At 35.0% G+C, this 23,458-nt stretch overlaps 2 protein-coding genes across 8 annotated transcripts in view; one reads left to right on the top strand and one right to left on the bottom strand.

Annotated features, from left to right (window-relative positions):
- Positions 1–1,972: 1,972 nt before the first annotated feature.
- Positions 1,973–20,375, bottom strand: LOC111051831 (THO complex subunit 7 homolog). Of its 4 annotated transcripts, none has more exons than XM_039432199.1 (4): positions 20,069–20,375; positions 13,261–13,384; positions 3,962–4,274; positions 1,973–2,319 (listed from the first exon to the last, which is right to left on the bottom strand). In XM_039432199.1, exons 1-4 carry the CDS (start codon positions 20,076–20,078, stop codon positions 2,176–2,178), a joined length of 591 nt encoding a protein of 196 aa, XP_039288133.1. In that variant the 5' UTR covers positions 20,079–20,375; the 3' UTR covers positions 1,973–2,175. The 4 variants fall into 4 exon arrangements, with proteins under 4 accessions (XP_039288133.1, XP_039288134.1, XP_022194093.1 ...); XM_039432200.1 differs by lacking the exon at positions 20,069–20,375 and adding an exon at positions 18,904–19,047; XM_022338401.2 differs by lacking the exon at positions 20,069–20,375 and adding an exon at positions 17,250–17,304.
- Positions 20,290–23,458, top strand: part of LOC111051832 — a 17,601-nt gene continuing 14,432 nt past the window's right edge. For 2 of the 4 annotated variants that reach the window (XR_005571751.1, XM_022338403.2), the window contains exons 1-2: positions 20,315–20,461; positions 22,897–22,989. Coding sequence is in view for 2 of the 4 variants with exons in the window: in XM_022338403.2 (XP_022194095.2) it covers positions 22,983–22,989 (7 nt within the window). In the remaining 2 variants the exon portion in view is untranslated. Of the gene's footprint in view, positions 20,462–22,896; positions 22,990–23,458 lie in introns of all 4 variants that reach the window. The other 2 variants (XR_002606134.2, XM_039432198.1) reach the window with 2 other exon arrangements.

The raw sequence follows: 23,458 nt of genomic DNA, 5'->3' as shown, positions 1-23,458 counted from the left end.
AATCAATCTATATTAGACTAAGTCTAATAATTGTCATTCGACTAACGCTTCTATTAGTCAACTTACATTAATATAATCATATTGCAGATATCGTTAATGTAGGAATAATATATCGTTAGTAGAAGAGTCATCAATTGAATCTGGGAATCATAGCGGATTTACAATCTTGCTGGTTTGATAGTTTATTCCCTTCAACTATAATAGATATAGGCCAAATGAATTAATAGCGATACTCTGTAGAGCTAGATTATTTTTACTACTGTAAACCTACTAAGCCTACCTAATCAACTATTCCTGCTTTTCGAGCAGGAAATTTGTGCTGATCTGCTTTTATAAATAGATGAGTGTTTTATTTTATTGCACGAAATCTGTCGGCGATCGCTGGTCATTGTAGAAAGCATCTAAATATTGCTGAACTACATAAAATTGAGCACAGGAACAGTAAATTAACTGAAGCCTAACTTAACATAGCACAGTTCATTTCCATCAGTAAAATGATGACGATCCAAGTAGTAAAAAACTACCTGTGGAGCTCGGTCGAGTCTTCATGTATAATTTTACATTACTCTATCATTTCTATTCGAATGCAAAGAATACTGTCTTTTGATTGATTATTGAATGAGCGAAATGAGTTTTTACTGAGCCTTGAAGAAGTCCGTTTTTATTATATACTTATTCTCTCCTCAGTCATGACCAGAGATTGGTTTGACAGTGTCTGGAAGTGGACCTGACTTTGTCCTTGTTGTAGGGGTTGACATGGGTTTATTATATGGCCTACAATCACTTTATCAATCAACTTCAAATTTTCAAGAAATATTTTTTTTAACATGAATACACATCAAGTTTATTGGCCAACGAAATTGACTCACTCCTTTGTCATTTTTGAAGATATAGTACCTAGGCTACGATAACAATGAAAGTTTCTAAAAAACAAATTGTAACATGATTTCAGCTATCTCGTCTTGAATTTTGGGTTCTGACTCATTTACCAATATGGAGTGAACTATAGAGTTCTATTGCTCCACATAAAACTATAGAAGTTGCATTTTTCAAAATCATAACAATAGTTAATGAGCAAGTTCTGCAGCCCGGGGTGGATCATCAGTTGTAAAACTCCTGCTGATCCAAGTAGTAAAATAGGCCTACTATTGCTTGTACACTGCAGCCTTCATCTACTTTTACATGGTAGTTTTAGTTCAAATTAGAAAAAAACAGTTTCTATAATACTAAAAATATATGTTTTATTATAGTGTTAAGAATAATCACCCAAATTGAGATTCACTATAAACTGTCAGTATTCCTTATTGATGTAACCAACGCTTCTCATTGCTGATACAATGTCAGCAATTTGATGTGGATCTCATACTCACTGTTATTATATGATGAACATTATTTGAACGTTGAGAAACAAGGTTTCAGACAATGATGTAAATCTCATACTCAATGTTATGATAAACATTTGAACGTTGAAAAACTAGGTTTCAGACATCTAAATCGAGAAAGATAAAGAAAAATTGAAATTCTCCACTGAGAAACAGTTAATTTCCTAGAGAAAAAAAATGATAATCATTGCCGTGTTTGCGCACTTGAAAGCCACAGAAGAGCTAGTGACCAAGATTGAAACTTATGAGATGCTCTATCTCTTGAACCATGGAGGAATAGAGAGTAGCGAAAAAAGTACTTCTGTCCCAAGATCCAAATTATAATGAATGAAATTATGGTTTTTGGAAGCTTCCAACCTACTTGAATTCTCAAAAAACACAGTCTCGCCTCCAATAAAAATTGAGAAATCAAATAAAGTATTGTGAATTAATACGAGAGAACTTAATTTCTTCATATTATGACTTGAAATATTTTCTAAATAACACAATATTTTTGTAGTTTATCACGATACAATGAGAAAGAGTACCGTCTCATACGTAGAATTGGACCAATGGATTCAAGTAAATGAAAGAGTATTTTGAATAAAATGTAAGTATGAACTTTCTAATAGCACAAATCAATAACACATTATACAAATCAATTTTTTATACTTCATTCAATATGAATCATAATTTTATTTTTCTTGAGCGATAATTTTACAAAACCAACGTTGAGAATAGATATTGCTATATTTAAGTAATTGTATTGAGAGGATAACTGGCTCAAGTTGGAAACAAATAAATATAATAATTGTTAAACCCAGTCCATACTAGTAATGGAGCCGTCATCACTTTCAGTCTCATCAAGAAGTCCTTGGAGTTGGTGGATTGAACTGACAAGAACGTGAAATTGTTTTCTTCGCAGGTCCCATTTCTTATCCAACTGAGCCTTCGTTTCCTGTAATTTGCGAAAACCAATCATTACAACTCTGGAAGATAGTTACAGCGAGAAATTAAGCCAGGTTTAAAAGGAAGATGGAGACTAAACCCAGCTTTACTGTAACAGCAACTAAAAATGAACAAGTATTGAATTAAGCCAAAAAAATTACATTACTATATTCAACTAAAGTTTTTATAAAATCACTATTACCCTTTAATATATATATATATATTTTTTTTTTTGAAGACACTGTTGTATTATTTGTTGTTGGATAATATTATGTAATGATCAAGCAGGCAATGTGAGCCGATCTAGTGTGTGGATGTGTTCAATGTGTTGTCGTTCTAATTAGTTGCCATTAAAGGCGAATACATTATTTTCAATATGCAACTTATTGTTTTATTTTTATTACCAGTGTAACTATCAGTTAATTGACCGAGCGAAGTGAGGTCTAAGATTCAAGTCGATGGTTTGGCATTTCTCTTAATGTTTAAATGTTTGAATGTTTATATGTTGCGCATTTACGGCGAAACGCGGTAATAAATTTTCATGAAATTTGACAGGTATGTTCCTTTTTTAATTGCGCGTCGACGTATATACAAGGTTTTTGGAAATTTTGCATTTCAAGGATAATATAAAAGGAAAAAGGAGCCTCCTTCATACGCCAATATTAGAGTAAAAATCAGACTATAGAATTATTCATTATAAATCAGCTGACAAGTGATTACACAGATGTGTGGAGAAGCCAGTCTATTGCTGTATTTCCATAATTAAGGTCTATAGTTTCAATCAGGTACTTGTGGATGAGAATACTGCGTGAGGTCTACTGTTCACTGAACTACTAGTTATTATAAAACAAATAATACAACAAGTTGCATATTGAAAATAATGTATTCGCCTTTAATGTCAACTCATTACAACGACAACACATTGAACACATCCACACACTAGATCGGCTCACACTGCCTGCTTGATCATTACATAACATTATCCAACAGACACGACCGGTTTCGAACAACTAATAATTGGACAAAGGATAGAGGTTTATTAGTAATTTAGAAATTTCCAGAAAACTCTGAGTTGGTAATTTTTCTATCTTCAAATTCACCTGGTTAATCAAGAATATTTCAGTTTTCCTTTTCTAATATGTTAATGCTAATTGTGAGAGAAACAGTTTTGTTTTAATTCAATTGATTATATTCTAATTATTATTAACTTGGTTTTGTGCATGTATAGAGAAATATAAGTAATACTTTCACGATATTTCACGTAAAATCTACGTGCTTTTCATAAACTGTTGTAAATTTAGTAAGCTTTAATTTTGTATCTATATGATTGCCATATCCGAGAGTTGCAAGTTTTAAAAATTCATGTGAAAAACCAAAACTTTGTATCATTTTAAAACCACCCTCACCCTTTTAGCACAAAGGCTAGGGGTGGGGACTTTAGATAGGTTCATCCCTGACTATTCCAAGTTGCACTGCGGGGTCAGAAATTAAGTTCTAAATACTTCCCCCTATACCTCTTTTTGAGTATTTCTTGCCTGGAATATCATTGGAAATGGAGCTTTGGAAATTCCATGCAAGTAATGGAGATACTGTCATCCTCTATTTGAAATAACTTTTCAAATTTGAAAACAGACGATGAAAGAAGTACTTACTTCCAAATTTCTGAGTTCTTTCTGAATCTGCGACAGAACTTCACAAGTCTGCTTTCTATCAGGCTGCTCGTTGATGATTTTCGCCAGCACTTCATACTCGACCCGGTTCTTGCGAATAGTTTTCGCTTCCTTGAACTTGGTCTTGGTCGTTTCTATCTCCTCCTTGGCTTTCTCTATGTCGCTGGCGATCTGCGTCGACAGGTTTTTGTAGTTCTCTAGTTCAGCATCGCACATAGTGGACAGTAGACGACATTTTGAAAAGGTGTACTCACATTGTGAGAGCTGACCGAGCATACGATCTTGGCTTAGTTGACTGAAACATATTATTATTCATTCATTCATTAAAAGACACAGTAGATGATATTACAATACATAGCTAATATTGACAACTAATATTCAACAATTATTGTTCCAAGTCTAATACGATGGAATCTACAATTTAATCAAGTAGTCGCCTACAAATCAGGATGCTTCCCTATGACAGCCATAGGAATACAACCATTAAGGATAATATTTGTTGTGATGTTTCGATAAGTTCTAAATTTAATTATTATTAAAATAAAATGAAACTATGTTTATTCATAATCTTCTCTGTTCAATGGACAATTCACTGGTTCATTGTTGAACAAAAACTATTTCATTGATTCGAGCAGCTTTAGAAAACAACCTGAGATATAATTCCATTTTCAAGAAAGTGTCGAATAATTTATGAATAGAAACATATTTAGCCTACCGGTTAGCTTTCAGAAATCTTGAAAAAATTTATCTTTGAAAAATTTTGAAATATTTATGAGTAGAAACATGTTTAGGGAACCATTAGTTGGCAGAAATCATAAAAATTATTTTCCTGGATGGACCTAAAATACTAATAATACAGTTTGAGAAAATGTTCCACTAATTGTCATTTGAATTTACTTTATAGGTTCTAAGTGCGCTAAGTTGAAGATCCAATTCCTAGCGACGACTAAGATTATAGCCACGCGAATACTACATTAACAGTTGTAGTATCTTACTGTGTAATATTGTATAGTCTATTTATAAATTTCAACTATAGAAGATAATCAACTAATGACAACTAATACAGTTCGGCTATAGTCGTGCGGCTAAAGTCGTCGCTTGAGGTGCAATTCCTTAGCGGTATCTTGAGACGCATGAATAGAGCCACCGCAGCTAAAGCACATAAATTCATTAGATTTGATGACTCTTTGGATTTTTGTGTTGTATGCACGTTATGACGGCAGATGAATTAGAGGTGTTGGCTACTATATTGCTTTTAAATTTATATCTAATGAATTTATAGTTTAACGTGCTCTTTAGCCGCTTTAAGGCTTTAAGGCTGTGCAAAGGCTAAACATGAACTTTCTACTGATAATATTTTTCAAAGTTTTTCGATTTGTATATCGCTAAATATACGATTTTTTTATTCGAAATTTTTCGATTTGTATAGGCTAAACATGAACTTTCTACTGATAATATTTTTCAAAGTTTTTCGATTTGTATATCATCAAACTATCAAAATGAAAAAGTGTTCTTAGGTAAACATTTTTTTCCGATCATTACTTTTTGAGATATGAGCGCCTTAAGTTTAAATTTTGGGGACAAAACATTTCAAATTTGGTAAGAGATAAATCTGTGAGATTCAGAGGATAGATTCTTTAAGGCATTTTTGATTGAATAAAACAAAAATATTTAGAAAATATCAATTTTCTTGGCAGCCTTGACTGCTGTGAGAAACATTAGTGAGATCGTGCTCAAGTGAAATTTCAAATCAAACAGTTTAAAATTCTAATAGTGTCGTTAAAAGTTACCAATTCAACAATTTAAAGACTAACAGTGACAAGTTATCAAATTTGTTTTGTGTAAATTACAACCTGTGATGAGCTTTGGACATTGGAAAATGGAAGTTGAACTATTGTAGGTTAGAAAGAAGAAGCCAAAGCAGAGACCTCCAACACAGGTGGATCGCAAGTTGGACTTTGAACTACCTGCAGCAATCATGAAAACCGAAAAAGTACCAGATGATCAATGACAGGGAAATACGAAAGAAAGTAACGGAACAACAGAGAGAGAGAGAGGTTGATAGAGGCGCTGAGTCGAGCTACATCACAACACCTTGCTTATCTGTCTTCAGACTGTTATCTACCTTGACCTACGCAACATCTTAGAAATAAATTCATCGAACCAGTTAGATAGCTTAAACATTTTATACTCCAAACAATTGAGTTATTAAAGGCGCTTCCATCCTTAGGACGAATTTCAAAATCGAACAGCATATCTTCATTCAAAATATAACCATTCTAACATCCTAGAGTACAATATGTCACAAATAGAGGAGAAATTGGACAGGATTCTGGATAAATTAGAGAAGCTTGATTCATTAGACAACAAAGTGGATGCAATGAATTCTCGTTTTGAAGATGAAATAGAGGGAATAAAATCAGATATAAATACCTTGAAACAAAACTATGCAGAAAAAGTAAAGATTGTAGAGGAGAGTGAGCGGAAGTTTAATTTACTTATCTATGGAGTTCAGAGTAGAAGCTATTTTGAAATGAATGATCAGATCATGAACGTTCTCAAGTTTCTAGTCCCTGAAATAAATGGTAACTATATCAAAGAGTTATGGAAAACAAATAAGAGTAAAGAAAGAGCACCTGTGTTAGTGAAATTGAATTCAATTACAATAAAAAGAATTATACTGAGAGAGAAGAGAAGGCTCCAAGATGATAGACGCTATAAAAATGTACAAATCAAGGAGGATTTTTCCCTAAGCAATAATCTCAAGATTGTAAATATGCTATTTAGAGGAAGTATTGAAGACAAGTGGACATGGAAATCCCCAATTGGAGGCTTGCATGAGATCGACTACTTTATGGTGGAGCAGAGGAACAACACTGTACAACACCTAGCCGTAATGAAAACATTCAAGTACGACTCTGACCACAGAATGCTGATGAGTGAAATGAAGCTACATAAAAGAAGGTTTTTCATCAAACAAAGAAGAACGAGAATAGAGGAGACAAACAGTGGAAGATATGTTGAAAATTTAGCAGAAGAAATTAGAAAACTACATATAACCCAAAACAATAGTATTGAAGAAATATATACCGGACTTGTACATTCGATTCGAATAGCTTCCAACAGATTGGAAAGAGTACAGAGAGGGGAAAGAAGAAGCAAGAAAATCTCAACTGAAACAATGAATTTGATTGAAGAACGTGAGAGATTGAATAGAATTGTTGAGAAGACAGACGAGGAGAAGGAGGAGCACAAAAATCTCAGAAAAGAAGTACGAGCAAGAATTAGGAAAGAGACAAAAGAATACGAAGAAAATGTAATAAATTCAATAATGCTGACAACAGGGTCAACTAAAAAGATCAATCAAGAGCTCAGCAGTACTAGAAAAAAATGGATTGCCAAATTGAATACAGAAGGTGGGATTGCGACAGAAAGAAGTCGAATTATAGACCATATATCAGTATTTTATGAGAATTTATACAAGAAGGACAATGGAGACGAAAGATGGGCTATACGAGAAAATCAACAAGCGACTGAATTCGATTTTGAAGCAGCGGAAATATTAGAGGCAGAAATATTCAATGCTATTAAAAGTCTTAAGAAAGGTAAAGCTCCTGGAGATGATGGAATCACAGGCGAAGCAGTGATTACAGGATTTGAAAAACTATTGAAGCCGCTAAAACTTTTATTCAACAAAATCTTGAGAGAAAAAACAATACCTCTAGCATGGAAGAGAAATAAAGTGATTATAATATTCAAGAAAGGTTCAAGACTGGATGTTGAGAATTATAGACCAATCACTCTCCCCTCAGTGCTGTATAAGCTATTCGCTTCCATAATTAAAAATAGATTACTGAACAAAGTTTATGAAAATCACCCCACTGAGCAAGCAGGATTCAGGCCAGGATATTCTACAATAGATCACCTTCAAGCTGCAAATCAGATAATAGAAAAATCGATGGAATATAACATACCGCTCTACCTATGTCTAGTGGATTACCAAAAAGCATTCGACAGTGTGAGTCATTGCAGGATGTGGGATGCCCTCGAAGAAGCTGGCATAGACAGAATGTACATTGACGTGATTAAGAGTCTATATGATAATACAGAAATCTATGTGGAGCTGGAGAGAAAAGGAAAGAGCATAAAAATTGAGAAAGGATTGAAACAGGGCTGCCCACTCTCCCCAATATTATTCAACTGCTGCTTGGATTACATTTTTCGAAGGCTGGAGTGGGAGGATAAGGGCCTCAGAATTGATGGGAAAAAACTATCAAATCTTAGATTTGCAGATGATGTGATGGTTGTGGCAGAGAGCGCCGAGCAAATGGAAGAGATGATGAAGGAACTGCTGAAGGCTAGCAAAACGATTGGCCTCCACTTGAATGCTCAGAAGACCAGATTAATGACAAATTCCGAAAAAATAAGGGTAGAAATCGACTGTGGAATTCTTGATTACGTGGAAGACTACGAATATCTGGGCCAGGTTATATCGTTTGTCAACAGATCTGTGAAAGAAATCAAGCACAGAATTGATAAAGGGTGGAAGAAATATTGGGCACTGAAACGCATCTTCAAGGGCAATTACTCAAATAATTTGAAAGGAAAAGCGCTATCCATGTGTGTCTATCCGACGATATTGTATGGCTCGCAAACATGGGCGCTCACAGAGTACTTGGACAGGAGGTTGGAGACCACACAAACGAAAATACTGCGTAGCATTCTTCGCATAAGGCTGAGTGAACGTTCAAGAAACACTGATATATTGAGAAGAGTGCGCGTCAAATACCTACAACGAGAGGCGCACATATTGAAGTGGAAGTGGGCGGGCCACGTCGCGAGAATGGACGAAAACCGGTGGACCAGGACTTGCACTGAGTGGGTGCCGAGGGACAGGACCAGGAGCAGAGGACGGCCACCAACCCGATGGAGGGACGAGCTATGTCAAAGGGTAGGACACGCATGGGCAACCACTGCAAGAAATCGACAGTTGTGGAACAAAATAGTGTCTAAGTTATAATTCCAAGAACTATTGTGAAAAAGATTTAAAATCCTGTAAATTTGTAAATAGCTTGATAAATTGCCAACCTATCATTTTACCTCATACAAGAGACTTTTTAAGTACGGTAATGGCTATATCAGCTCCAAACCAACTTTTTAAATCTGAATGTGATGAATAATCATTTTATCGGATAGTGAAATAAAGTTTAAAGTGGAAATTATCAACATTTTTCAAGCACTCAATTTCATTATGGATATTTCAGCTCCAACCCAACATTTCAAATTCAAATGAAATGCATGGGTACTATATTTTTGGTGAACTAGCTAGAGTTTGATTGGCATTCAAGCCACCAAGAAAGGTTGATTTTATAGCTATTTTTAGCTGCAGTCACTGGTCATTGTCGTCAGCTTTTTGCTCGTTCATTTCAAAGTTGGGAACATTGAAATTCATCAGATATAACAGTGAAGTTCAGCGTTATTTCACAGTATTAAAATACTTCAACGAAGAACCAACATACTGAGAACTTTCAGCATTGATTGCGTTTGAAGCATTGATGTTATATATATAAAGTGCTGACAGTTTTAATTGAATTAATCTGTAGTTTATCCCAACCCAGCAGCAAAATTAAAACTCCATGATCCCTGAATAATGAAGAGCTGTTTTAATGGATTATTTTGAATGTGTTGTCAAAAGTAAACAAAACTGGGTTTAGCGCTGAGACAGGCTGAAACAGAAGCATATTGCTAAGCTTAGCATGTTGCCAATGGCTCAAAAGGCATGTGTTTAGTGTCAAAATAGTCTACTTTTGGCGTTTTCCGTGGATGACATCACACAGAGTCCTCATGCTTTCAGAAGAGTCCTGTATTTTGATCTCGAATGAAGAAACAATTTTAATGACCGCAGCTTACTTTGATGTGGATCGCTTCTGTGCCGTTGACTGAATGGAATGAACTCCACTCTCCAGTCATATATTGTGAATGAGATACTTGTGTTGTCGTATATTGTGAGAGTAGGCCTTCTGGTGTTTCCCAACCGATTAGAGCTCACAAAACACATGAGTTCACTACTATCTCTTTTCTGTTTGCATCAGAAATTTCTAGCTGAAAATTTACCGTAAACTGTCAGAATTGGTTGACAGCAATGTACCTAGAATACATTCTAGGTACCTTGGTTGACAGCATTAGTTGAATGAGGAGCATTTATGCCATCTATAAGGCATATTAACCTAACAAGGCGCCAAGTGAACCTTACAATAACACATTCTTGTTTTTTTCACAAACAGGATCTTATTCCTTTCATATTCCATTATTTATCATTGTTTACTGGAAATTGTGGTGTTGAATGAGAGAGAAGATGGACAGCCAAGCCGTCGTTTTGAAATGCCACACAATGTTGACAGGGAAGATGAAGAAACTGCAGAACCTACCATTCAAGAACTAGAGAGAGCAATAGCAGCTCTAAAGAACAATAAAGCTCCTGGTGAGGATGGCATTCTCAGTGAGATGATAAAGAGTGGAGGAGATAGATTGAAACAGGAGCTGTATGAATTAATTTGATGGTATGGAGAGAGGAGAAAATGCCCGATGATTGGAAGACAAGCATGATCTGCCCAATCTTTAAAAAAGGGATAAAATGATTTGTGAAAATTATAGAGGAATCTCTTTGCTTAGCATTGCTTATAAAGCCTTCACAAATATCCTACTTCAACGGCTCACTCCTTTTGCAGAGGCAGTGCTTGGTGACTACCAAGGAGGATTTAGAAAAGGCAGGAGCACAGTGGACCAGATCTTCACATTGAGACAGGCAATGGAAAAGTGTATAGAGCACGATATAAGTCTCCACATGCTGTTTGTAGACTACAAGAGAGCGTTCGACAGTTTATACAGGAGAAAGCTACTTGAAGCACTGGATAAGAATAACTTACCTTCAAAATTAATAAGGCTAGTGGCTGCTACCCTAAATGAGACCTTCTCCAGAGTAAGAATAGGCAAGACTGTTGGGAGGCGTTTCCCTGTAAAGTACGGTGTAAGGCAAGGAGATGCGTTGTCTGCATTATTGTTTAATTTGGCTCTCCATGAAGCAGTAAAAGGTATCACGCATGGAAGCACCATAGTAAATAGACTGTGGCAAGTTTGTGGATATGCTGACGATCTGGTCATAGTAGCTAGAGCAGTACCAGCCTTGAGAGAAGCCTTCACATCACTGGCAATCAATAGTGAACCAATGGGATTGGAGATAAATGAGGCCAAGACAAAGTATCTGAGAGTGTCACCAGCAGTAGGCCTAGGTAGGTGAGTTGCTAGAGACATGAAAATTGGACCCTACACATTTCAACAGGTAGAAGAATTTGTCTATCTGGGAACACTTGTGACAAGTAGTGGGAAAGTCTCAGCAGAGATTAACAACAGGATCATGGCGGGAAACAGGGCATACTATGCTAATATCAAGTTGTTCAAATCTCGATTGATATCTAGAGCTACGAAATTACAATTATACAAAGCATTGGTGAGGCCTGTGGTGAGTTACGGATCGGAAACATGGGTGCTTACAGCTGGAGATGTGCAAAGATTGAGAGTTTTTGAAAGGAAGGTAGTGAGAAGAATCATGGGTCCTGTTTTTGAGAATGGTCTTTGGAGAGGAAGAAAAAATTTGGAAATAGAGCAGTTCTTAAACAATGAAGACATTGTGCGGTTTATTAAAGCTGGCAGAATAAGATGGATGGGACATATGGTGAGAATGGGAGATGAAAGAGTAGTGAAATGTATATGGAAGGACAGGATATATAACAGAAGAAGAAAAGGTCGACCGAGAAATAGATGGACGGATGATGTGGAACGAGATCTTAGAACGCTTGGAGTTCGTAACTGGAGGGGGCAGGCCGAGGATCGTGACAGATGGAGAGGCTATGTGAGGGAGGCCAAGGGTTGCAAAGACCTGTAGAGCTGAGGAGTAAGTAAGTAAGTAACTGGAAATTGTGGGACTGACTCAAGTAATTTTTAATAATCAACTTATGAGATTATTGTTATCTCTATTTTTATGAGAAAGCAGGCAAAATGTCGTTAGTAATGATTTTCGTTCGTTGTACATTTTCTATTTCATCAAACTATCAAAATGAAAAAGTGTTCTTAGGTAAACATTTTTTTCCGACCATTACTTTTTGAGATATGAGCGCCTTAAGTTTAAATTTTTGGGACAAAACATTTCAAATTTGGTAAGAGATAAATCTGTGAGATTCAGAGGATAGATTCTTTAAGGCATTTTTGATTGAATAAAACAAAAATATTTAGAAAATATCAATTTTTCAGAAAGATTTTCAAGTCACCAAAAATAACTGGAATAAGAGTTGTTTTTGGCCATTTTTGGTAAATTGAATAACTTTCTCAAAAATTGATATTTTTAAAAGATTTTTGTTTTATTCAATCAACAATACCATAAAAAATCTATCCTCTAAATCTCATGGATTTATCTCTTACCGAATTTGGAATGTTCTGTCCCAAAAATTTAAACTTTAGGCGCTCATATCACAAAAATTAATGATCGGAAAAATGTTTTCCTGAGAAAACTTTTTCATTTTGATAGTTTGATGATATACAAATGGAAAAACTTTGAAAAATATCACCAGTAGAAAGTTTATTTTTAGCCTTTGCACAGCCTTAACCACGCGTATCTAAAGACTTGATACTTGATATTCTCCCATTGGAAGCGCGTTTGAGCCGTGGTCGTCAGATTATTCATCATAATGTAGAGCTCAATTTCCTTATGGTTCCTGGTGTCGGTGTGGTGAGATTCTTTCCTCAAGGTATTCTTGTTAACTATAATATGGTCTTCGTATGATCTAGGTCTATCTTCGTATGGTCTTCGTAATATTATGGTCTGGCGTTCAAACACCGCTAAGGAATTAGAGCTTTGGTTTACACCAAAGTTATCAACAAAATTTTAATAACTTAATCCTTATAGATTCTATTAGATTGAACATAACTTATCATACATATGATGAACATATGTGTTTGTCAAGTTCCGTTCAATCTAATAGAATCTATAAGGATTAAGTTATTAACATTTGTTAATAATTTGTTTGTCAAGTTCCGTTCAATCTAATAGAATCTATAAGGATTAAGTTATTAACATTTGTTAATAATTTTGGTGTGAACGCAGCTTAAGAGGATGAATTTGAGTGTTAATAATAAATATAATTTTTTCTCTATTACATGGAAATCTGAAAGTTACAAAATAAAAATAATAAGAATTTATTTTAAAATATGTATAAGCATAAACTTACCTTTCACTAGGATTATCGATTGGAGTGTTGCACCATTTTATAAATGTCTTTAGCAGAACATTCAATCTACGATCATCTCCCGTTCCATCACCATCGATCAATAGCCTTCTTCTTATCACTTCCTCTGCAAAAAACATAAATACATATATTTTAAATAAAATAATTCTCTGTTTAGCTGATGAATGATGGTAAAATTGTTAACCTTAACATTTGAACACATTATATTACGCATTTTAGAATAAAATTTGATTTGTAGAATTATTCATATAACCATTGATGAAGCTATATTTTATAAAAGCGTACCTTGCATGGCGTTGAAAGATTTATTTTAACCTGTATTGTTGAATTGGACGTTCGCTATCAAGAAAAGAACACCAGAATGCGGTTTAATACAAAGACTTTTTCAACGTCAGAAATTTACTGATTATAAATAATATTTTATAGAAAGAAATGAACTAAACATATGATCAAGAAACTTAATGACGTATCGCACATTGCAATGATTGATTGACTTACAAAAAATAAAAACATTAAAAACCATTCAAAATTCAAAGTTTTGTTACCTTTTCAAAATAACAAAGTAATTTTTATGTCTGTATCTTTTTCAGAATCTTTTCATATAATGAATTGGTAAATAGATTCTGTCACAAATTTAATGATTATCATAATTATTGCACGGGTAGCAAATTGCAGCGGCCAGCAAAATCCGCCCATTATGCCACGTATCCGCAGTAAAAATTAGGGTATTAATTGTGCAGTGGAATTATTGTAGTAGGCTAACCATCGTCATAGAATCATATAAGTTCAAGTGTACGTAAAGCGTGCACCATGACGTTTGACCATGTCCAAACATGACCATGTCTTGACCAAGATTGGCTAAATGAGACAGTAGAGGGTGAATGCAAATTTGTGTTTTATTTGTCAGCTTGCTAAATAATTTGTGAAAGGAATTATGCTTTTTGATGTAATTTACCAAAGCCATTATGCTAAGTCCACATCTATACCAATTCGCTGGGCAAGCTGATAAGCTGGGCCACGTTGGTCTCACCATCCCCATTGTAATTTGACTATTTTTGGATACTTGGAGGACCTTTGCTCGACGAAATTCGGAGCGATGACAGAGGAAAACCCCATCCGAGGTGTTTGAACGTTGCAACGCACACAGTCGTCCGTATGTATCCATATGCCTGCTAACGTCTGCATGTAGACGTTTTCTTTTTCCTCCGTCTGTCTGCTGCTTTGTGCGTTTGCTTGCTTCAAGACAATTTTATTCAGCTACAGGTTGGACAAAACGACTTTATAATTATGATTAAACGAAAATCCCAATTAAATGATGTTTACCCTGTTGTCAATATTTGCAGTAGCAGAAGTCTTCGGGGTGAAATACAGCATTTAATTGGGATTTTCGATTAATAAGAATTATTTATTAATTAGCATTTGAACAAATGCAACTTCCAATATATTTCCATCTGTAAAACGACTGTAAGTTTTAACATTCATAATAAATTACGGCATGTCGATCAAATCTTGGATGCTTTGCTTCTAATATTATTACATCCTTATCAACTTCAATTGTCATCTTGCAGCACTATTCACACGAAATAAACCCCTAAGCACATATTTGTTGATTAGGTAAATTTTTCTCCACTAAGTTAGTAGGTGTAGAGTTCATAGTTCAATACTTGAGCAATAAGCACTGAGTACTTATGCCGAGAAAGAAAATATTTTGATTTGAACTTATATTAGAGGCCAACATACCTTTCAGCAAAGAAGACATGTACACAACCACAAGGAGGAGAAATGATATCAATTTGCCTCATGCCAGACTGACTCGACAGCATAATAGCTTTCCTGTCCCGAGCACTCAAGTTTTCAATATAATGCCTGTGTATTTCCGTGAGCAGGAGAAGAAAGGCTTGACAATAGTCTGTCGTAGACAATAGGCTGTCGTGGACAATAGAGGCGTGAATAGGCTTGACAATGGTCTGCCACAAGGATCTGTCCTGGCTCCTCTCCTCTTCAACTTTTATGTCTCAGACCTGCCTGGGGTTGAGGCCAGAGTAGGGTATTTGCATATGCAGATGATTTGGCTTTGGCTACACAGGGTGGTGACCTTAGGACTGGAGAGGAGACACTAACAAGTGACTTGGAGGTCCTTGTAGACTCCTGTTCTAAATAGAGGCTATGCCCCAGCCCTGGGAAAACTGAAGTATCAGCCTTCCATCTACGCAATAAACTGACAAATGCTGAGATGAGGGTACAAATGAATGGTGCTGCCTTATAACATATAAGTTCCTAAAATATCTTGGCATCATCCTGGACAGGACGCTTTCCTTCAACCAGCACCCAAGGAGTGTAGCAGCCAAGTTGAAGACAAGAAACAACATAATTCGGAATCTATGTGGCACAACTTGGGGCTCATCTTCCTCAACTCTGGGCCTGGTGTATGCTGCTGCTGCTGAGTACTGCGCCTCTTCCTGGATCAACAGTTGTCACACTAACCTTATAGATGTGCAACTGAACAATTCAATGCGAATAATTTCGAGAGCCTTAAGTACCATTCCAGTTTCCTGGCTCCCAGTGCTCAGTGACATACCCCCACCTCCTCTTCGCAGAGCACAAGCTCTCCTTCGGCTCTATGGAAGAATTTATCCAATGAACTACTCCCCATCCATCAGGACATTTCAGACTTATATAGAAGGGAGCTAAAGTCCAGAAGGCCAGCGATCAGGATGGCAGAGCAATTAAGAGACGAGAGATTCTCTCTGACCAGAAGATGGAGAGAGGAAGCGCCCCCATGAATACCAGAGAGCTATTCTCAGGCACATGCCCTCCTGGTTTTGAGCTCCCCCGGCGCATCTGGGTGGCACTCAACAGAATTCTCAACATGGGTGATACAATGCAGCATTTTTTAAAAGGGGACATGCAGACTACCCACTATGTGACTGAGGGGCGATGGAGCAAACAGTGCACCACATCATATTTGAATGTGAGAGACGTGCCTACCCGGGTGCGGCTAACGACTTCACTGAAGCCAGCTCCCCGGCAATACAGTACATTTCAACCATTGACGTACACTCATAACAGTGTACTTTTTTTTTAATTTGACAAAAATAACATACGCTAAAAAAAATTTAGGAGCGGCTCGTGAGTTTGACACACTGCTTCCTGGATAAAGAGGCAATACAATGTTTTCTGTGATCTATGACTGACCTCCCATCTTAATCTTAGTTTTGTCATAAAGTTTTACATTTTAAATTGTAATAAAAAGTAAATTCGTATGGCTTTTGTTGGTGGGGAGTCCCTTGCGGGAAGGTCCCACCGCCTGAATATATAATTTAAGCCGTCAATGGGCCTTACGACTGTCATACTTCAGCCGGGACCGACATTTTAACGTGCCCATCCGATAACACGGGAGTGATCTGGTTAAAAAACTTTTGGTATTGAGAGGGTTTGAGCCCGGGATCTCTATGCTGCTACGCACGCTATCTATCTACTAGACCACGGATCACTCCTCAAATTGTAATGTTTTACATCTATTTAGCAAATGATGGTCATGGATGGAGATTACTGAAATGTACCTAAACTTAGAGCTTGACAGTTCATACCTACAAATTAGAGAAGATTTCCTTTGTATTCTACAAAAGAATGAACAAATTAAGTCGAATAATACAAATGTCGTCAGTGAGTATTTTGTAAGATTTATAAGGGTTTTTTCATTTTAATAAATTAATATTTACAACTTGATAAACGTAAACAAGTGAATAAAGTGACAAATTATTATTACGGTAATTTTTTTTGTTTGAAATTAAAGTATTAGCTAACCTCTGGGGGGCACTTTAGTTTATGGGCCGCGGAATCTAGCATTGAAACCTACATAGATCGATAGAGGAGATCAATACGAGATCAACCATGTATAAAATTGGGCCAAATGATTGTTAGGAATAAATGCACATTTATTCATGAGATATTATGATTTTGATACTCACCATCAGTCATATCTGATGTATGTAGGTTATTCAATATTAAAAAACGTTATTTTTAGAAAAATGAAAAACAGTAAAGAGTGGAATGAAGAATAAATAGTTTCAATATTTACAGTCTAACTAAATTTTCACAATTTTCCACTCCAATATCATCCAACCAGGAAAATAAACTTTTCTTGAACCTGTGTCTATTGAATTCTTCCCTAATGTAACTTGGTATTGAATTATAAATTTTTGGTCCCAAATATGTGTAGTTTCTTTGCCCAAATGTAGTGTTCATCCTTGGTACTATTGAATACGTGTTTCTCTGCCTTGTTTGATGGTTATGATCTGCCAGTCTTATGTGTTCGTTGTTTCTCCTCATTCGCGTGATGATAGCCTGGATGTAGAGTTGTCTTACACTCAGTACTTTACTGTCCTTGAAAAGAATGTTCGTGGGGAATTGATTCTCCCTGAAGCCTATTATTTTTAGTATTCGTTTTTGAAGTTTATAGAGAGGTTCAACATGTGTAAAATTCGTAGCTCCCCAGATAATTATGACGTATCTTAAAATTGATTGCACTAAAGAAAAATAAACAGTTTTTAATGTCTCATAGTTGAGGATTTTACGGAGTTGATAGAATTTGTAGAGAAGCTTCCTGATCCGGGTAATTGATAGATTAATGTGCTTGTCCCATTTGAATTTGTTGTCCAAACGTTGTCCCATTTGAATTTGCTTCAAAAGTTGAGCAAATGCTCTAGTTTATTCATACAATTTTGAGCAAAAGCTTTTACTTTTGAGCAAATTCTCAAACTATTTTTTTGATGAGCATGAGCAAAAGGTTTTGCTCACGTTTATTCATAGAAAATGAAGCAAATGCTCCATATTTTAGAAGTATGAGCAAATGCTCAACTTTATTCATATGACGCAATGTTTTCTGTGATCTATGACTGACCTCCCATTTTAATCTTAGTTTTTGTCATAAAGTTTTACATTTTAAATTGTAGGCCTAATAAAAAGTAAATTCGTATGGCTTTTGTTGGTGGAGAGTCCCTTGCGGGGAAGGTCCCACCTCCTGAATATATAATTTAAGCCGTCAATGGGCCTTACGACTGTCATACTTCAGCCGGGACCGACATTTTAACGTGCCCATCCGATAACACCGGAGTGATCTGGTTAAAAAACTTTTGGTATTGAGAGGGTTTGAACCCGGGATTTCTATGCTGCTACGCAGGTACTCTATCTACTAGACCACGGATCACTCCTTAAATTGTAATGTTTTACATATATATTTAGCAAATGCTGGTCATGGATGGAGATTACTGAAATGTATCTACACTTAGAGCTTGACAGTTCGTACCTACAAATTAAAAAAGATTTCCTTTGTATTCTACAAAAGAATGACCAAATTAAGTCGAATAATACAAATGTCGTCAGTGAGTATTTTGTAAGATTTATAAAGGTGTTTTTCATTTTAATAAATTATTATTTACAACTAGATAAACGTAAACAAGTGAACAAAGTGACAAATTATTATTACGGTACCGTAATTTACCAACTTTCTATTGTTTTTTTTTTTTTTTGTTTGAAATTTAAGTATTAGCTAACCTCTGGGCCAAATGATTGTTAGGAATAAATGCACATTTATTCATGAGATATTATGATTTTGATACTTACCATCAGTCATATCTGATGTATGTAGGTTATTCAATATTAAAAAAACGTTATGCAAATATATTTTTAACCAACTAATGTATTACAGTCCACTGACAGTAAGGCTTCTTTAAAATAACATAACCTCTATTTCAATTTGTTTTCATCAGTGAACTCTAAACTAACTGGAATGGACTAGCAACACAAAAAAAGTGAGGCAGCTGATAAAGATAGGCAACCCGCATTGCTGTGGGATTCGTTCATTTTGTTACGCATTGGCTCTTATAGGAGAATGCATTGCACAGTCTCAATTTCTATTTTATTTCTATATTGTATGTCTTATTCCACGGAAGCGATATTTTTCCTTCATTAAGCAGTTCATTGTTAACTTTTTGAAAGCAAAAATAATGAAATAGGTTAAATATTAATAAGGAAAAGAATTTTTTTATTTGTGACTGCAGTAGTTTTAGTATTGTCAACTTTTCACAAGCATGGGAATAACTTTGGGCCAGATTCAAGAGAAGCGTATTATTTATTTATTTTTATTCATTCAACAAGGACAAATATAAACTTTCATGAAATGATTGGGAATAAAAAAACAGGCTCATAGTCTAATGTCATATTTTTCACAATAAAAGTAGGTAAATAATATAAATTATGATGATCAATAACACAGGATTATTAAATCATGTAATGATAGCAATATACTAGGTATTCTGATAACATTATTTTCAATCAGTATGGGAGTTTCAGAAATGATGCAAAGAAATCTATGAAGAAACATTATATCAATTGTATTATAATTATGACCATATGATAGCAAACAGTAAAATATGCTAAATAATAATTATTTTATAATTATAAATTATATAAACAATAATACACTTATAATTATACACATAAAATTATTTTATAATTGTAAATTGAACGATTATTAAATTTATTTGAAATGGGAAGATTTCAAAATTAATTACAATTCAGCTGATAGCAATATCATATTTTTCAAAATAAAAGTAGGTACCTAAAATAAATTATGTCATCTCATGATGATAACACAGAATTATTAATCATTATTGTAAAGCTGTGTTTACACAAAATTCATTAATGTTTATTTTTTTGTACTTATAGATTCTATTAGATTATGGTATTATACTATCAGATTCTATTAGTATTATATGCTGCTACTTACCATCAGTCATATCTGATGTATGTAGGTTATTCAATATTAAAAAACGTTATGCAAATATATTTTTAACCAACTAATGTACTACAGTCCACAGTAAGGCTTCTTTAAAATAACATAACCTCTATTTCAATTTGTTTTCATACGAGCGTAGATCGTCAAGAATCCAATGCCATCTGTATCAAACTGATGAATTCAGTTCGCTCTTGTCTCAAGCACAGAACTCCACTCTATTATCTTCTATGTCGAAGTGCAAAGGAAATTTCGGTTACGATTTGTATTGCATTTTTGATTTTTTGCAGGTGTTGAAAATGAAGTGTTAAAGTTTGACAGGAACCGAATTGTTTTATCTTGAATAACTTCTTTGTTTAGAAACATTGACAATTAAATTTAAAATAGGTAAGTTTGTTTTAGTATACCTATTAAATTGGAATACTTTTTAAAATAATTTTAAACTTTTATCGTTTTATCTGATTCTGCAATTTTAACCAAACTAATGAGTATTTTATGCTTTATCTTAACAAGATTCTTACATATTTTAATATTCAAGTGCTTTTCTTAATATTCTTCTTTTAATTTAATATACATTGTGTATATAATTTGTTTTTTTCACAGACAGTAAATGCTTACGGGTAACCGCTTTACCAGTTTTATAGATACCGGTATTGTTTGAGTTTGATGGTAGACTACATACTATTTATTTCTTGGCTATTAGCCTATTGCGCTAATACTAACCCGTGTTTTTAAAAAGTTGAATAGCCTATTTAAGTTTTTATTTATTGATAAGCTATTTTTCATAATAAACATTATGCTACTCTTATAGTCACAGGACATGATGAACAAAATTTAACAGGTCCATGCCTATGGGCGTGGAGGTCCATGCCTAATATTCGTGTAAATTTTTACTCTAATACATAAAAGTGTGATCTAAGAGATAAACAATTTATAAATAAATCAAATATAAATTGTTCCTTTCTTACAAGAATATTAGGGGTTTGAACGTTCAGAGTCTCAAAATCAAGTTGTATTTAACTTATTGAACTTAGCCTATATGTGCACAAGATGGAAACCAACATTTTGTGTATCACATAACACTGGCTGAAATTACTCTATTCTGAATTTTGTACATAAATTTATGAAAATAAACTTACATTTTTATAAAAATATCACTTTAAACCTGGCTAGCACCTTCGAAAGAATGGGAGAGCCGCGTCAACTTACGAACAAGAACTTGGAGACACCAAAAAGTATAGGCTGCTATATTGTGAGGGATGAACCATGAAACTTGCACTTTCTGATTTATTGATTATGATATCTTAACCAGCCTCCAAATCGGGGGAGGAGGGGTTTAAAAACTACACAGTTTCTTGAATCTTATGAGCAGGCAGAAAATCAAAATATCCGTTGATGGTGACTTGAACATAGGCCATACCTTGAAGCCCCATACAGAGATAGAGAGAGAGATTTTCCTCATCTTCTAAGGGGTCACAACTTGTTTGTAGGGAGGCTTTGTTCTACTAGAGGTGATGCTGGTCTGGATACGGTCATTATCAACTTGGACTCCTGGGATTATACTGTAATAATGGTTGATCCCTTGATATCAGATCACCGTGTCGTTTTTCTTCAGGCAGTGTTTCATAAGATAGATAAGAAAGAAAGGGAAACCACATCTGCTTTTCCAGAACTGTGAGGGATCAAAAGATTCCCCTACTTTACAGGAAGCTTGAGGGCATCAACTGGTTGGAGAATTCTGGTCTTACAAGTCATATCCAACTATATTGTAGTGGACAATGAAATGAGAGAAGTTTCAAGGAACTACTAAATGGAAACTCAACCTGTCACAGACAGTAGGCCATGGTTCAATGAAAATGAACCAGAGAGAGGTGAAAAGAGCCAGGTAAGGCTCAACCCAAAGACCTTAAAGATATATAGACCCACAATGCCTATGCCTTCCCAATGATAGCTGTTACTTGAAATTGAAGGACGCCATTGGGGTATTTTAGCACGATATATTATATCTATATATTTGTAATACTATAGATTACAAAGGCATTGGTATATAATCATCTTATAGGTTGCCCCCTCAATGGCCGATTTCAATTCCAAGTAAGACACTAGCGCTGCATGTGAGTCTATGCATCTTTAAGGTCTTTGGCTCAACCAATACCTGAAACAAAGGTATCATGTTTGTCTGGCAAAGATGGAATCTAATTCATCAAGTCAGCTGATTGAAATTATATATTGTAAAGCAGCTGACTTAATCGTCCCAAGAAAACATCTCTGGAATCACCTATCAGCCCTCATGAACTCAACGACTACTTTGTCAATGCAGTTGATAGCATACTGGAAGACTTGTCAGATTGTGGCTCAATTCCAGTGGTCAATATGTGAAAATTCCAGGCGTTTTTGCACTGGCGGTGGATGAGACAGCTTACAACAGCTTCCCAACACACCCAATTAAATTCTTTTCCACGGGGATACATAAGGCAAGCAGAACAAAACCCTAAACTCCTTTAAAGGTCATTTCACTCATTAGGAGAGTTGAGTGAGAAGCCTATATAGGTTAATTTGGTTGGAAATTTTGACACTGCCCACCTGGTAATCTCAGTCCTTGGCAACGACTTCAAGTATTCAAGTACAGTAAACAGCATTCATAAAGTATCATTACAGTAATACAGTATCATGCCTACTCCATCATACCGTGTTTATTAATAAGTGTTATAGTATTACGCCGAGTGTTATAGCTTTATGCTGGCTATATGCTTCGCATGCTCCTCTTACAAAATTGTTGAGAAATACTTTTGTAAATTGATTTTATTTTATTCTGATTACAGAAGGCATTAAGTTGTGAGGTTGTGAAGTAATGTGAGAGAAGCTTCAAGGAGGAATACATATTACTGTTTTAGTAGTTTTTATCATTATGGATGGTGAGTGTACTTATCAATTCATTGATTATTTGACACAATGAGTTTTCAACACAGTATTTATAGGTGTAGGCTATTGGAAAATTTATTGCAAGCTTTGTCTTCAAAAAGAGGCTATATTTACTTTTCTAGCTAATGTGTATAGGTCAATATGAAGTAAATTCATACTCAACTATCAAGTTGATACATAGGCTAGTTGAGTTAAAGAACAAATTCAATACTTTTTTAACGAGTAAATTTATTCATTTACAAATCCAACTCTCGACAAGTATCTTAAACCCAGGTGATGATGAGGGGTTGAATGATGATACAGTACAAGCGTTTCTATTTGTGATGGAGAAATTAATTTATAAGCATGCATAATCTATCAAGGAAGTCAAGAGAGACATGCTCATTCAAATTCAATAGTTTGTAGCTTCAAAAATGCTTTCAAAATTAAATTACAGAATTTATATGTTAAAATTACTAAAAA

This window comes from Nilaparvata lugens, chromosome 7 (genome assembly GCF_014356525.2).
Source record: "Nilaparvata lugens isolate BPH chromosome 7, ASM1435652v1, whole genome shotgun sequence".
NCBI classification, from domain to species: Eukaryota; Metazoa; Arthropoda; class Insecta; order Hemiptera; family Delphacidae; genus Nilaparvata; species Nilaparvata lugens.
The sequence above is the reverse complement of the archived record's forward strand: the minus strand, read 5'-3'. Positions and strand labels throughout refer to the sequence as shown.